Here is a 15,668-nt window from a genome sequence, read left to right on the forward strand (position 1 = left end):
AGATGAAGAAATGGATTGATTATATACAAAATAAATACGGGACTAAGAAATTCCAGATAGCTTATGATTAAGATCAGGAATGATATAAATTGTTTAAAGCTAGCTTAGCAAGGAGGAGCTAAATTCAATGTAAAGATGTTATCAATTTTTTATTCTTTTTTCCAATATATTTTAGACTGTTTTTGTTAAAGATTTATACTGTGTATGGGTTCTGGGAAGTCGGGGGAGGGAAGGTTGGGGGGGGGTTAGGGGGGAGGGTGGGATATATATTAGGCTTGACGAGAGGTGTTAGATTTTAATGTAAATTGATTCCACATGTATACTGTCTTCTCTTATTTTTTCTTTAAAACTAGGATATGTTAAGTATATTGATATGGAAGCGGAAATACACCAAGGAGGGGAAGAGTGGGAAATAGAAGGGAGAAGAAAGATGGGAAGAGAGGGATAGGGGAGAGGGTAAGGGGGGAAGATGAGGAGGATAAGGAGGAGTGGAATGTAGAGAGAGGAGAAGGAGAAAGGAAGGGGAAGTAGAGTAGGAAAGGATGATGGAGAAAAGATAGGAGGTAGGAGAGAGGTAGAATAAAGGTGTATGGAGAGCAGAAGAGCTAATAATGGGTTTTTATTTTGGGGGGCGTTGATGACAAGAGGAACTGTTGTAATTACTATTTAATACTATAGGATACTGGCTATGTATAGTATACATGTGCTTGTATGTTATGAAAATGGAAAAAATAAAATTAAAAATAAATAAATAAATGAGAGATGAACTCTTTCAGTGTTATGAAAAGCCCTCTTTCCACACGGGCTGCCGTTGTGTATGTAAAACAATCACAAGCACATAACTTAAAAAAGGGGGGGGGGAGAAATGGAGAATTCAGGGATACAGCTAGAAGTTCCCACGGCTTCATCCAAACAGTGGCATCTTGTGGTTTTGGGGGCCATAAAGGGCTAACTCTTGCTTTCTGGGAATCGTGCTCAATCTCTTTTTTTTGGAGGGCTGTTTGCAAGGGACGCAGTGATAAAAAAAATCGGGGCTTTTGAGTTTGTGTTGGTGGATAGTTGCCTTTTGTAAAAAAAAAAAAAAGGAAGCACCTTTATTTCTCGCCCTCCTTCCTGTCTTAAAACTGCCACTTGAGCCACCCAAGAGGCAGCTGCACTGAAGCTTCAGGTTGTCTATTTCTGGTTTGTGGTTTTGGGCCAGGCTCCTCGGAGCTCATGAGCTGCACCAGATGTTGCAGAGCATGCCAAGAACTGAAAATGGGGCAGGGTTCGAAGCTCTCTACACATTTCACTTTCAGGGTTGTTGGGGCTTTTTTATAAAAAAAAGCACATTGAATAGCCCTTTCCCTCCGTGCAATACTGTTAACTCAAAGAGGGTGGCATAAAATGTTTTAATGGAAGCCAGGTGTCCAGGATGGTGGATCCCACAGCATAGGATGCATGAATAAAAGAGACCTGTAGCCATTTCGCCAAGAATGCCCCCCTTTCTGGGCATGCCGGCCAACTGGCAGAGCGAGGCTCATCCCTTACATAATTGTGGGGCACAGAGGAGGCCGTGATCCCTACGCATCTTTTCCCATAGGCTTAGGCCGCCCTCTACTGACAATTCTTGTTTTGCACTCCCCAAAAGTTAAGCCACCTTTTTCATTTTTGCTGCAAGTTCTTCCCTTTCAAAATGGAACAATGGCTCCCCCCCCCCATACTTATTGGCAGCTTTTTCTTCTGTGCATGTGGAATCATTCTGTGAATTTGCATCATTTAAAGCCAAGGGTTGTGACCAGACACAAGTTTACCAATACAGTGATTGGGTGGAGTCTGACTCCAAAATGCAGTGTTTTTAGACACAGAAGCCCAGTGAGAGTCCTCAGGTGACAAAACCGTACTCCATAAGTGGCATAATCATACAGAAGTTCCAGAATGTTTTCCTGGACCTTTTCCCACCAGTTTCTCTGCTCAATCCATCCTTGTGCATTTTGAGTACTTTGCAATGGGCCAGAGCTAACACAACGGTATCTTTTCTCTTCCTGGTGTTTTTTTTGGCTCATATATCTTTTTAACTGGGTTATTAAGCACCCAGCTACCTCCACTGCAAAGTACTGCCAGGCACATTGTGGGTTGGACTGTTCTTGTCCGAGTTATTAGGACTGTTTAAAAGGAAAAGGCCTTTGCTTTGTCCCTGTAGTGCAGTCCTATCTCCCTCTGTGAAAAAGCTAAGTATCTCTTCCAACTTACTATATAACATGTTGCTCCTTTCAATTTATAGTTTTTAAGATTTAGTTTATTTGTATGCCGCCCTTCTCCGGGAGGGACTCAGGGTGGCAAACAACTCAAAAGAGGAAAAGGGGATACAAACACGATACACGTAATTAAAATACACAAGTCATACAACCATACAAGTCGAGAGGGGAGGGGAACTCATCACCCCCAGGCCTGCCGGCACAGCCACGTTTTAACGGCTTTCCGGAAGGCCTGGAGAGAGGTGAGGGTCCGAATCTCTGCAGGGAGTTCGTTCCAGAGGGCCGGAGTTGCCACAGAGAAGGCCCTCCCCCGGGTGGTAGCCAGATGACATTGGCTGGTAGACGGAACCCGGAGGAGGCGGACCCTGTGAGATCTAATGGGTCTTTGGGAGGTAATTGGCAGCAGGCGATCTCTCAAGTACCCAGGTCCAATACCATGATGGGCTTTTTTGTTTCCTAGTGCGATTTGATAGCTTAATACCCTTGACTACCACTAGTTATCTTTTTATTCTTGATGTATTTTATCCTCATGTACAGAGCATATACACCAAAGGCAAATTCCTTGTGTGTCCAATCACACTTGGCCAATGAAGAATTCTATTCTACCCTTGTCAACCCATTCAAATCTACCTGTACCATAAAAGCCTGACAGAAAAGCTGGTTATCTAGTCAGTAATATCAAATCCGATAAATAACTAAGTAGTCTTTGGCCACTCCTGTGCTACACTTCATTCCGAAAGTGTTACCAGAGACCATTTTAGAGTAACGAAGACCTCAGGAGGAAATCCAACACTTTATTGACAGTTTAATGAATACAAGGATCCAAAGCTTCAGCCGTTGAGCGTCTTCCATGGAGCATTTGACCAAAACATTACCTGTTTCTAAAATTTATGGCACTACCTCCTTTTCACAATCTTATTTCATGAAAAGGGCATTGGTAACTACACTGAGTTTTATGCTCTCTCATTTGTAGATTTCTCCCAAACCATTTGTAGATGGCTGTGGCATTCTTGTGAAATCAAATCGTTGTTCAACTCCTGGCTTAAACATCATGTTGAACATGAGAATTTAAGAAGAGTTCTTCTTGGGGGAAAAGGTCAGTATTGCAACTGACCACATTTTGAAAATCCACTTCCCGCAGTGCAGTCTAATCTCTCTTGAGAGTTATGAGACAGACGTACACTTGTCTAAATCAGGGATGTGACTCCCCCTTAAATCACAAGCCACGGCTTTTGCTGGATGTCCTCCTGCCAGGATTTCCATCGCATTTAAGAGGACAGAAATAATTTCCACCTGACATTTGAGACTCTCTTCATCTCACATACGACCCTTGTCTGTAGTCACAACAGACAATGGCCTTTAGGGAATGACTTTCCTGCAAATTGCCTTTTTTAAACTTTACATCCATAGTTTGAGAGACTGCTTCTTTCTTTGGAGGCCTCCACACAATTCTGTACCTGGAATATAAACATTAGGAGACTGTCAGAAGAGAAAGGCTGTCAAGACATATGATTGTTACTCTAGACTGGCTAATGCTGTTGGCAAAATGAAACAGCTGCATAGCACAAAAAGAACAATTTCAGGACCTTTACTTGGTTGCACTTGGCTGCTTGCAGTTTCTGAACAAGTAAATGCCGTAAATGCCCACAACTCCTCTCTCATAACACCTTCTCAAGTGACGGATCATCTCTTATGAAATGCTGAGCCTCAACGATAAAACAGCTTTCAGCAAAAGCTTAAGAGCTGTCTGCTAACCCTTGTTAAGGTCAATGGAGCTATTAGCCCACAAGCATATCAGCTCTCCAGCTGTTTAACTATTTATATCTCCATTTTAAAAAGAAAAAAGGGATTTAAGAAACTAGGTACAGAAAACCTAGGTGAGCCGTAATGTCCACTGGGGAAAAACCAACATATTTCCAAGTTCTATTTTGGAAGGTTTCTACTGAATATTCTTCATCCTGTGTTTCATAGGTAACCTTCCTTTTTAGAAGTTTTTAACACATCATATTGGATAGAGTATTTATTTTTGACTTTAATAATAAAAGTATTTGTTCCCATTTGCTTGCAGAAGCAAGGTTCTCGTGAAATGGGAGGTGCTATCAGCCTGTTCAAGCTGAACCGTAGAATTAAAAATGTCAGCTAATCCTACAAACCAGGGATGGGGTAAAAATTGGAAAGATACCTGAAACAAGCCATTTTTGAAGGCCTCCCTTACCTCCACAAGGTTACCTGCTTGCAGCTCACAATCGTGACCTTCATTTCCAACAACACACGCACTGCTTCCTGGGTCTCATCTTAAAAGGAAGAAGCGTTCAGCCTGCAACAATTACAGACGGGGTAAAGATTCTGGTGGGCCCAGCCGCCCAAGCCCACAACCCCACCCCAGAAAGAGGGGGAGGGAAAAAAAACACCCCCAGAAAACCAACAACCTGGGCTTGCCGATTAGCCTGTCACGATCTAACATTTTTTACACATTTTTGAGAGGTGGAAGGTTCATTGGACTGGAATGAACTGGAATGGCTTAGTGAAAAAGTCGCATGGCTTTATGGATTCTGATTTTTCTTTCCAATGGTGCTTTTTTTCATGGTAAGTCCATTTGACTGGCAATATATGTGTTTGGAAGATTTAGAGGAGGCACTTTAGCTGGAGGTCTTCAGGTCTTACTACATTTCAACAGCATCTTTTGAACTTCCTGGCCGCACACCTGGCTCATGGCAACTCATGGCCTAGGTACCAAAACTCCCAAACAAGACTACAGTATAAAGAAAAGAGGTCAGGCATCCAACTAAAACATCAAGTTCGTAACCATGGCTTGCTTGACATTTCCCAAGCTGTTAACCACAGATTTTGGCCATTTAAGCCAAGTTCTGACTGTATTACGGTTTTTACATTTCTTAAATTTAAGAAATACAAGTAGCTTTCTTTTTTTAAAATATCTTCATTGAAACATACTGGGCCAAAAAAGCAAGTCCCAACCCAAGCCCTTATGGGGACACGTTTGTTTTACAAGTTGCTTTCTTAAGCATCATTTTCAAAAGCTTTGTGCCATACACATTTTCATCCAAGACAAGGTTATGACGAATTTAGAAGGCTTCCCAGCACAGGTATTTATTTTTTTCCTCCATCTGGCGCTTTCTTTAAAAGCTAGAAAAGCTTCCACTGCCATGACGCACGGAATGTCCTACTGTACTAAAAAGGACGATAGCTTTGGTTTCACGTTTTGACTTAGACCGAAAAACTTAGTTTTTGCTTTGCTTACCATCTTTTGCTGTTTTCACGGGCATTTGATGCTTTAAAGCTGTTGTGGGCGGCTGAAAGTTTTCACTTGTTTATGGGAAGCCATAAGCTTTTCAGAGGCTGCTGAAAGAGACTTCTGTGCTTATCTTACTTTTCTCCATTTTGCCTTTGGAGTCAAAGATGTTCCTTTAAAAATGAGACACTACAGGATGGCAAAAATTTGAAACAGTAAAGAGCAAGTACGTTCTGCAGCTTCTTGGATGGGATGGGCCAAACCACTTTTTTTTTTCCTCCTTACATTTACAGAACTCCGTAGCTGGCTTTGCTACAGGTTAATCTATTACTGAGGGGGAGGTGAGGTTCTTGCAAATTGCCTAAGGAAATGCGTAGAATGGCGCAATGTACATTCAGCTTTATCCATTGGTGGTTTTGACTTAAAAAGGCTGAATGGTATCCTGAATTTTTACACAGGACGGAAGAGTGGTCATTATTTGGGAGCATCTGTGCATTTCAGAGGACACTTAATACTTTAGGGTTGGCATCCATCCCCACCCTCCCTTCCAACAAATCATACGACTTGCCTCGAGAGAGAAGGCATATGCTTGCATGCGCAGAACGATCCATGGCCATTTTAGGAGCATGGGGTGCCTTAGGCTGGCCGTTGCATTGATGAAGTGAAAAGTGTGGCATTTCAGGGTTAACGTTTACTTTGAAAAGGTTACAACACTAGTACACAGGCTCAAAATGGCATACATTAACATCTGCTTTTTGAGAGAAATTATTAACAATTTTGAAATGAAATTAAAACATGTTTTTACTGTTTTCCTCACAAAAAACATCAGTAATGAAGGGGAACTTAACAAGCAACAATTAAAAAAAAAGTTAAAAACATCGTTTCGGTAGTCCTCTGGTTGGGAACGAGACAAAACTTCCACATTCCTTGTGTTGGGAGGAGGAGGAGGAAAAAACTTGATTTGGTCCATGAGTTTCAAAGGTTTTTTTAGTATCGGCTTCTGCCTCCACCTCTATCCGAGCGGCTCCCTCCCCGGCCGCCACCTCGGGGTGCTCCGCGGCTCGAGCTGCTGTAAGAATCGCGTGGCGGAGGGTAGCCCCGTTCCATAGAAGGGGGAAGGCCTCTGTCTTGTCTGCCCACATGGTCTCGGCCACTTGAGTAGACCTCGCTTCTGCTGCTTGAGTAACTCTCTCGACTTCCACCATACCCATCACGGGTGCTTCCGTAATCGTCATAGCGACTGCTTCCACCATATGATGGAGGGGGCCCGCGTGCAGGGGGAGCGCTACGGGAGTTACCTGCAGGTTCAATGGTCAGGTAATAGGGCAACACTATAAATCATATCACAATTTTACATCTGAGTTTTTAAAAGAAATGCATCAATGGCTTCTTCTTTTTTTTTTTTGGGATTTTTAAACTGAGTAGTAGTTTAAATATAATCTCACATTATATTTGGCGGGGAAAGGATCGGGCAGAGAAGGAAATAAACAGGCTGTTTTTGAAGATGCTGGTTTTTCACAAAGTAGCTCTTTTTTTTGGGATTATTCCAGAACTGCTTGCTATTTTTTATAGAAGAAACTCAGCCATTGTTTTTCCAGTGAGAGAGATGCAATTCAGAATTGTTGAACTTTGCTTCGATAGGTTAAGGGAACTGCAATTCAATTGTTGTTAAAATAAAAACATTTTTCTACTTTTTTTTTCTTCCACTGCATCAGAAAAACCCATTGTGTTAATCCCCCCCCCACCCGCCCCCCCAGGAGCAGCACTCTAGTGAGTCAAAGAAGAAGCCTAAGACATTCCTTAGAAGCCCTCAAAGTCAGCACTTACCGTAACTCTCATAGGAATCTCTGTAAGAGCCTCCACTGGGATGGTCCGAGTAATCCCGGTCACGCCCTCCGTAGCCATCCCGATCGCTGTAGGAGGAATAACTGCTAGGGTTTAGTACTGAACGTCCAGGGTGATAGAAAAGTTTCCTTTATTCTTGGCTCTCATTGATTTCCTTTTCTCTGCATTTCTAAACGGTGTTAACACTTTCTCCATCTCTTCTCTACGAAGCAGGAGGTATAGCAACATTTAGGCTTATATACAGCCCCATAGTGCTTTCTTATACAGTTTACAATATAAGATCACTACTTGCACCTTGCCTCCAACAATCCTGGTCCTTATTTTACAGACACCAGAAGGATTGTAAGGCTGAGCCAACCTTGAGCCCCGCCAGGATCAAACTCTAGGCAGTTTGCCTGCAATACTGCAGTTCAACCACTTCGCCACCAGGGTATGCAGACGTACACACTAAGTTATGTACGGTCTGCACTCTGAGGTCTTTAAAGGGGTATCAGAGCCAAGCCTGCCATCAATATTTAATTCAAAAAACGTACTGATCACCAAGTACTGGAATTTCCAGACTTGCAATGGCAATTTGATTGGAATTACCATCGCCGCCAAATGAGGCGGCCCTGAAGTGTGGCCCCCTCACCTAGTGTTGGCAATACCTGCCATCAATGATTTGGTTATGTTGTTACGGGAGGCCGAAGACCACAATCCTGCGAGGCTGACCTCCAAGGCCTCTCTGAAGCCACCATTTGGTTCAGGGTTATTTTAACTTCAAAAGGACAAATGATCATTCATAGCCAGAGGGTTACTGGTAACCAACTTCAGTCCCTCCTAGTTACAGATGAGATGACTTAAGGAATGGATTAATTTTGGGCTTTTCAATTTTCTAGACATTCTTAAGGAGAGCCAACAAATATTAACTCTATAGAACATTAAGAGACCAACACATACAACGGAACTCTAGGTACCTGTAACCTCTTGAGGGATACTCATCACGTGAACTGGAATGTCCATAATCACGATAGGCATAATCCCTTGGTGGAGGGGCATAATCTCTGGTATCTCTGGAACTTGGATAATCTCGGCTTGAGTAACTACAGAAATTAAAAATCAAGTTTTGATTACTGACAGGCAAAATAGCACAAAGTCCGAGGACATCTGCTTCAACGTTGTAACAAACATTATTTTACCTGTCTTTAGTACTGTAGCCATCATCCCTGGGGGATAAGTAGACATCTCTTCGTGATGGCAAGGGGTCTCTTCGTGGAGGCCCCCCATAGCTGTCTCTGCCACGTGACAGGGGCGCTAAAATTAAAAAAGCAAACAAACCCTAAAGTGTTTGGAAAGAAGGCAGTGAGAAGGCATTTGTCCCCACTCTTAAGTTGGAGAAATGTTACACTGTTTTTTATTGAAGGCAAAAGTCTGTGCACAATTATACAAATTCTTCAATGGCAATTAGAAGAGGAAGAACTGTGCATTAAGCACAACCTCATTGCAACCTGTGCAAGAACATTTGGAAGACGGCAAAGGTTGCATGTTACTCATAGAGCTTTTAGTTGCAACTGAACGTTAGACACATATACATGGCTGTAGCATCTTGCAAAGCCTAGAAGAGCAGAGTTGACCCAGAGCAACAGCTTGCTGGGTAAGGTGCATGTTGCAATAAAAGTATTTTGTACAGATTTGCTATTCTGTGGTGTATCCAGTGCCTGGAAAGCAAAGAACCTCACCAACAGCACCAAGAATTTTAAAGCCCCACATTCTGAATGTGCCTTAGCCCTCAGGTTAAAACTTTATGAGCGAACTAAAGCAGCATTTGTACAAGGCTTACCTCTACCACCCATCCCGCTACTGCTGCGTACAGGTCCAGATGGCGCAGGTCTTTTGGGTGGCGGGCCCCCACTACGGGGAGGCGGACCCCTTTTCATTGGGAGAGGGCCTCTAGAGGAACCTAGAAGACAGCATATGACAGCTTCAGAAACATCATCCCGATGCTGAAAGGCACCAGAAGTGAAAAAGGGTTAAGAGAGAGAATGTTCAGGTTTCCCTTTGTCCTGAGAAACAGTCAACCCTCTGGATCAAGGCCTCTAAATAGAAACCGGCACAACCTATATAACAATTTATGCACAAACCTATTTTATATGTATGGCCCTGGCCATTAACAAAACAAGTTAGAGAAAAGCAGCAAGCAGCTAAAACTGGTAACCTACACCCATCTTCTAACTGTAGAGCCTCTTTGTTCTTGTTGTAAACTCAGAGCACAGGTGAGAATGCAGGTCAGCAGGCATTCAATCGTTGCCAATCAAGCATACTTAGGATGACAGCTCTGTTCCAGAGGCATGCCCTGTCTGTTGGTTGTTGAAGCTTGTTTACAGTTTAAGATGAACACTGAGAGATAGCAAATAGCCATCCAGATCAGGAGCTACCAACGGCCTGATCAGCATCAGCTTAAAATCAAGAAACATGCTCCTTGAGGAAACAATGGCTAACGTTCCAGCTTGTTTCTGATTCAAAAAATTACCTGTTGATTATCAATATGAAACTGACTTTTTTTTGCATATTAAGGCAGGAATCTGCAGAAATAGAAGGTATGGTGCCTTCTAGATATTTACTCTGAACCTGCTTTCAAAATACAAGTTCAGGCAAGCCAGACTTTAAAGACCATCAATCTCTTCTAAGAACAAGAGCGCATGGATACCTCAAAGCGCTACTTGGACTGTGACTGGGGTATTTTTGCATTTCGAAGTGTAATAATTCTTGCTCACAGCACTTTTATTTACCTTCTGTCCAGCTATTTTCCTTCTTTCCATTCAACTTCTCTACGTCTTGTGTGCCGTCAATACACAGGAACTTAAACATACCTAAGTGACTGCCTCTTGAAGGAGGCCCCCGGGTTCCACTGCTGCCTCTTCCACCTCTAAGGCCTCTTGGGGGTCCTCTGCTCCTTGGGAGGGGCCCACGTCTACCAGTTTCAAAGGTGGGCTTGGTAGCTTGTTCAACTTTAATGGATTTTCCATCTAAAGACTGAACAAAGGCATCTAATTCAATCTTTGTGAATAACACCTGCCTTTAGGCTTATTACATTTTTTTGACTTTTAGAATATTATCAGCATCCAATTCTAGCTGGTTAGTGCACACAGAGGACTCAGAATGCTAATGCTGTTTATTGACTGCTGGTTAGTTAGCAAGGTTATGTCATTGCATTTGCATTAAACCAGAGGATATTAAGTAGGATTTGCAAATACATCACTACAGTGTTTTAAGTCATGTCTTTTTAACTTCAAATTGCAATACTAACACTTTAGAAGTAAACACGTGGCTGTCCTGTTTATACCAGACATCTTTTCCTCTTGTCTTTTGAGGAGCATCCAACAAGCATTTGGCATATATCTGGCATGTTTCTTATGGCACTGTTACCACTGAAAAAAAAACTTATACTAAGGATTTTTCCTGCTTTAAGAAGTGGTGGAAAGCAACCTTTGCTATCCAACTTGAAAGAGAACAGATTTTCTTAAAGTATCCCTTAGAAAATCAACAGACATGATCCTTTGAAACTATTTCAGTACTCTCCTTTGCACAATAAAAACCAGACATTAAATCTTACCTTTCCATTCATATCTCTTGCTGCATCCTTAGCATCTGCTGGGCTCTCAAAGGTGACAAAAGCAAAGCCTCTGGACTTGTTGGTTTCGCGATCTTTCATAAGGAGAACTGAGAGAGATACAAGCATTATTTTGTTTGCTGATCTCACAGGGGTGCAACCCAGGATTCACAGAAGCCTGCTCAGAACTTCTTAGAGGATAGGTGAGTTCTATCACTTCAGCCGATCAAAAAAGCTGAGTTCATCACAGCAGAACTGAAAACCCCACCAAGATGCCTTGCCCTTACCTTCTACAATACGGCCATATTTGCCAAAGACAGATTCAAGGGCCTTCTCATTCGTTTCAATGTTCAATCCACCAACAAACAGCTTCCCAGGCCGATCCGCTTCAACCATTTTGAAGATTTTGAAATCTAGAACAATACAGCCAACTTTCAGAAACCATAAAAAAATATAGCCACACACAACTGCAACATGATTCTTGGGATTTCCTGAATATAAAAGACAACTCTAATAACATCCCATTTTCATTACTAGTCAATTACTTCATTCCTACTGCTGCACTAAAAATGCACTTTATAAAAAGTACAAGTGGCCCAACCTCTTGCTACAATAAAGAAGGGGGGGAAAACTCCAATATGACATGGTAAAATAAGTTTCTTCTAGTTTCAGCATGAACCAAGAATGGCCAATTACAAACCACATTTCCTCATAATAGTCCCTTTAAGCCTCATTCCTTAATTGTTTTTTCTTGAAGTATCAGCCCTTTTTTTACAAATATTGCTCAATCGTCCTAATACAATTGAAATGAGTTTAATTTCTGACTTGGCCTGTCCAAACCAATCCCTCCAGACATATAGAATCCCCAAATCTAAATACCAGCTACAGTATTGTGAAATTCAGCAGCTATTAAAATATTTCTGGGCACTTTTAATTGAACGAAAGCTGCATCCAACTCTCTTCTGACCGCTTTTAATAGTTCCCTGAAACAGTTCTCACTATTTTCCTGTTCCAAAAGAACAAACTGTTGGAGAACACCCAGTTTGTCTTTAACAAACAAACAAGCAACCTAATAAAAGCATCTAGAGTGCTAAAGGCCACATCGGCCATTCCATTCTGCCAGGGTTTTATCCCAAAATATAAATGGACGGTTTAAGTTCAAAGCGAGAGGTAGAAAAGATAAAAACCTCCCCTAGCTGAGGAACCCGGGCAAATTTCCAAGGAATTCAGTTTTCGAATTTAGCCAGAAATAATAATAGCAATAATAGCAATAATAGCAATAGCAATAATAGCAATAATAATAATAATAGCAATAATAATAATAATAGCAATAATAATAATAATAGCAATAATAATAATAATAATAATAATAATAATAATAAAAGCACTCAACCTTTAGGAAAAGCAATTCGCACGTTCGGTTATAGCAAGCAACAAAGGCCGGAGCCTTTGTGCAAACCGCGCACGCGCGCCGGCCGAACGGACTGCGCGGAGCGCATGCGCCCTCCGCAAAGAACGGGCCTCTCGAAAGAGCAGCGCGTGCGCACTCCCGTCCGCCCTTCCCCCCCGTCCCACGCGCCTTGAAGAAGGGGGCGGGGGCGTGCGAAGCATCGAGGCGCCTCCAAAGGCGGCCGCAAAATGGCGGCTCCAGAGACCCTCCCTGAGGAGGAGCCCGCGTTTTGGGGGAGCGAGTGGGGCGGCGGGGGGGGGGGAAAGAACCAGCACTTCCCGCCACCCACCTAACTTTCCCAAGCTTTAAAATGGCGCCTCAGCCACCCCCCATGAGGAGAAGCGGGAAGGGTGAAAACCGTTGAGGGGTGTGTGTGGGGGGATGGGAAGCGAAATAAATAACGGCCTTGGGGCCCCGCTAGCCGGTGTGCGTGAGACGAAATAAAAGCATACGTATTATATCGAAAAGGCCTCATTTAAAAAAAGAAAAAGAAAAAGGAAGCCTCCCTCAGCCGCTACCTCGCATCCTTACCTCCTCCCTGCCGGCCTGCGACGACGCACTGAAGAGGAACAAAGGGACTGAGGGCCTTTATATAAGTGACGTCAGCGCGTTCGAACGGAGCTGAGAAGCCCGGATGAAAGCATGGCGAAAGGGAGGAGGCGTGGCCAGGGTTTAGGAGAGCGGAGAAATGGGCCCGGGTAACGGCGGGCGGGGGTGCCTGCGCATGCGCGAGCCTCTTCTCCCATAAGGGCGTGAATATGAGGAGGGAGCTTGGAATAAAATTATAGGCAATAAATATAATACGCCTTGGGGATTGTAGATTTGTTGATTGCATTTCAGCCTGGGATGCTTTCGATCCAGATTTGCCCACCCTCTTCTTTGTGGTCCTCTTACAAGCATGCAATTTTGCAATACGTTAAAAAGCATGGATGTGCGCATATCAAGGCATCCAGGTGTGTCATTGAAGAATGTGAAAGTTCAACCATGTATACAGATATATACATACTTGTTGTATTTGTGCTGATAAATAAATAAAGGGAGACTAGCATAGATCTATTTCAAGCTATTTAGCTCTCATCAGCTAGCCATACCCTTACTAGGATTCGAACCTGGGCTGATTGCATATCAGGCAGCTGATGAGAGCTAAATAGCTTGAAATAGATCTATACTAGTCTCCCTTTATTTATCAGCGCAAATACAACACAAATGTAACAAAGGCAACAGTAAAAATATTGGGTTTCTGTCTGGATGGTCTCTTATGACGAGCCGATAGACAGAGAAAGGAAGCAGTAGGCTTCCTCCCATATTTGGGCATACCAGGGGTTGCGACACTAAATACATATATACATACATATCAACACATCTCTGGACTGGACTCATATGTACCAAGGGGGTCCTTGACTTAATGGGGTGCAGATCATTGAGGCATCCATGCCACAGCCCCAAATTTTATGAACCTTTTTTTTTGTTGTAGTTGCTAAGTGAGACATCGTGTGACCATGGTTTGTGACCTCCTTGGAAGGTGGCTAGGAAGGTCACAGAGCTACAATTCCTAGTCTGCTAGTGTCTGGCTCAGAATCACTTCATTTTAAATCAGTGTTTCTCAACCTTGGCAACTTGAAGATGTCCGGACTTCAACTCCCAGAATTTCCCAGCCAGCATTCGCACCCACGATCGCTCGCGCGGCTGCATTCTGGACAAGCTGAAGTCTCCGAATGCTCTTCAAGGGCTGCCCCATGTAGAGCATGTTGCAGTAGTATAGAGTCTCTTGAGTAGGGGGTTGGACTAGAAGACCTCCAAGGTCGCTTCCAAGTCTATTATTCTCTACGTCTATGGAGATTCTCCGTCTTCCAGGTCATGGTTGCCCCAAAGACACTTTTTCAAGAGGCAACTGGAACTTTCTGTTTTTTTGAGGGTAAAGGTTCGTTCTCCAAGCTTGCACGTTGGTTTCCGAATGTTCGTTACCAGGCTAGGTAACATCTTCAAACTCCGCTGAAGATGTTACCTTGCCTGGTAACGAAACGTTCGGAACCAACCCGCAAGCTCGGAGACTGAACCTGTGCCCTCATCCTACACCTGATCTACAGATATTCACCACTGTAGCATTTCTGCTTTTTATTTCATTCCATATACTATTCTATTCCATTTTTTATTTTCTTATTCTATTCCATTCTATTCCATTCTTTACTTTCTTATTCTATTCTATTCTATTCTTTACTTTCTTATTCTATTCTATTCCATTCTTTATTTTCTTATTCTATTCTATTGCATTCCATTCTTTATTTTTTTATTCTATTCCATTCCATTCCATACTTTCTTATTCTATTCTATTGCATTCCATTCTTTACTTTCTTATTCTATTCTATTCCATTCCATTCTTTACTTTCTTATTCTATTCTATTCCATTATTTACTTTCTTATTCTATTCTATTCCATTATTTACTTTCTTATTCTATTCTATTCCATTCCATTCTTTACTTTCTTATTCTATTCTATTCTATTGCATTCCATTCTTTACTTTCTTATTCTATTCTATTCTATTCCATTCTTTACTTTCTTATTCTATTCTATTCTATTCCATTCTATTCCATTCCATTCTTTACTTTCTTATTCTATTCTATTCCATTCTTTACTTTCTTATTCTATTCTATTCTATTCTTTACTTTCTTATTCTATTCTATTCTATTGCATTCCATTCTTTATTTTCTTATTCTATTCTATTCCATTCTTTACTTTCTTATTCTATTCTATTCTATTCTATTCCATTCTTTACTTTCTTATTCTATTCTATTCTATTCTTTACTTTCATATTCTATTCTATTCCATTCTTTACTTTATTCTATTCTATTCTATTCTATTCCATTCTTTACTTTCTTATTCTATTCTATTCTATTGCATTCCATTCTTTATTTTCTTATTCTATTCTATTCCATTCTTTACTTTCTTATTCTATTCTATTCTATTCTTTACTTTCATATTCTATTCTATTCCATTCTTTACTTTCTTATTCTATTCTATTGCATTCCATTCTTTATTTTCTTATTCTATTCTATTCTATTCTATTCTTTACTTTTCTATTCTATTCTACTGTTTGAAACGTTCCACGTTATTACGGATATTATTATTCTATCCTTGTTCTATGTTGGCTTCACGCACCCAACTGCTGGGATGCAGGAAGGGACCGCTGCCCTTAGACAAAATGGCGCGGCCGGCGCCGCTCGGCCTGGATCGAGCGCCGACCCGCCGAATCTGAACGGGCCCTCGAGGCTGCCCTGACGCAAGATGGCGGCGGCGCGC

At 42.0% G+C, this 15,668-nt stretch overlaps 1 protein-coding gene and 1 non-coding gene across 2 annotated transcripts; both read right to left on the reverse strand.

Annotated features, from left to right (window-relative positions):
* Positions 1-3,011: 3,011 nt before the first annotated feature.
* RBMX (RNA binding motif protein X-linked) lies at positions 3,012-13,006 on the reverse strand. The gene is made up of 10 exons (XM_032227544.1): positions 12,903-13,006; positions 11,209-11,334; positions 10,925-11,031; positions 10,182-10,344; positions 9,152-9,271; positions 8,511-8,625; positions 8,289-8,414; positions 7,315-7,415; positions 4,453-6,785; positions 3,012-3,694 (listed from the first exon to the last, which is right to left on the reverse strand). Exons 2-9 carry the CDS (start codon positions 11,315-11,317, stop codon positions 6,475-6,477), a joined length of 1,152 nt encoding a protein of 383 aa, XP_032083435.1. The 5' UTR covers positions 11,318-11,334; positions 12,903-13,006; the 3' UTR covers positions 3,012-3,694; positions 4,453-6,474.
* On the reverse strand, positions 11,100-11,172 carry LOC116516274. The gene has a single exon (XR_004256333.1). It is a non-coding gene; the product is annotated as a small nucleolar RNA SNORD61 (small nucleolar RNA).
* Positions 13,007-15,668: the final 2,662 nt, after the last annotated feature.

The sequence above is a fragment of the Thamnophis elegans genome, chromosome 12 (genome assembly GCF_009769535.1).
Source record: "Thamnophis elegans isolate rThaEle1 chromosome 12, rThaEle1.pri, whole genome shotgun sequence".
In the NCBI taxonomy this organism is placed as follows: domain Eukaryota; kingdom Metazoa; phylum Chordata; class Lepidosauria; order Squamata; family Colubridae; genus Thamnophis; species Thamnophis elegans.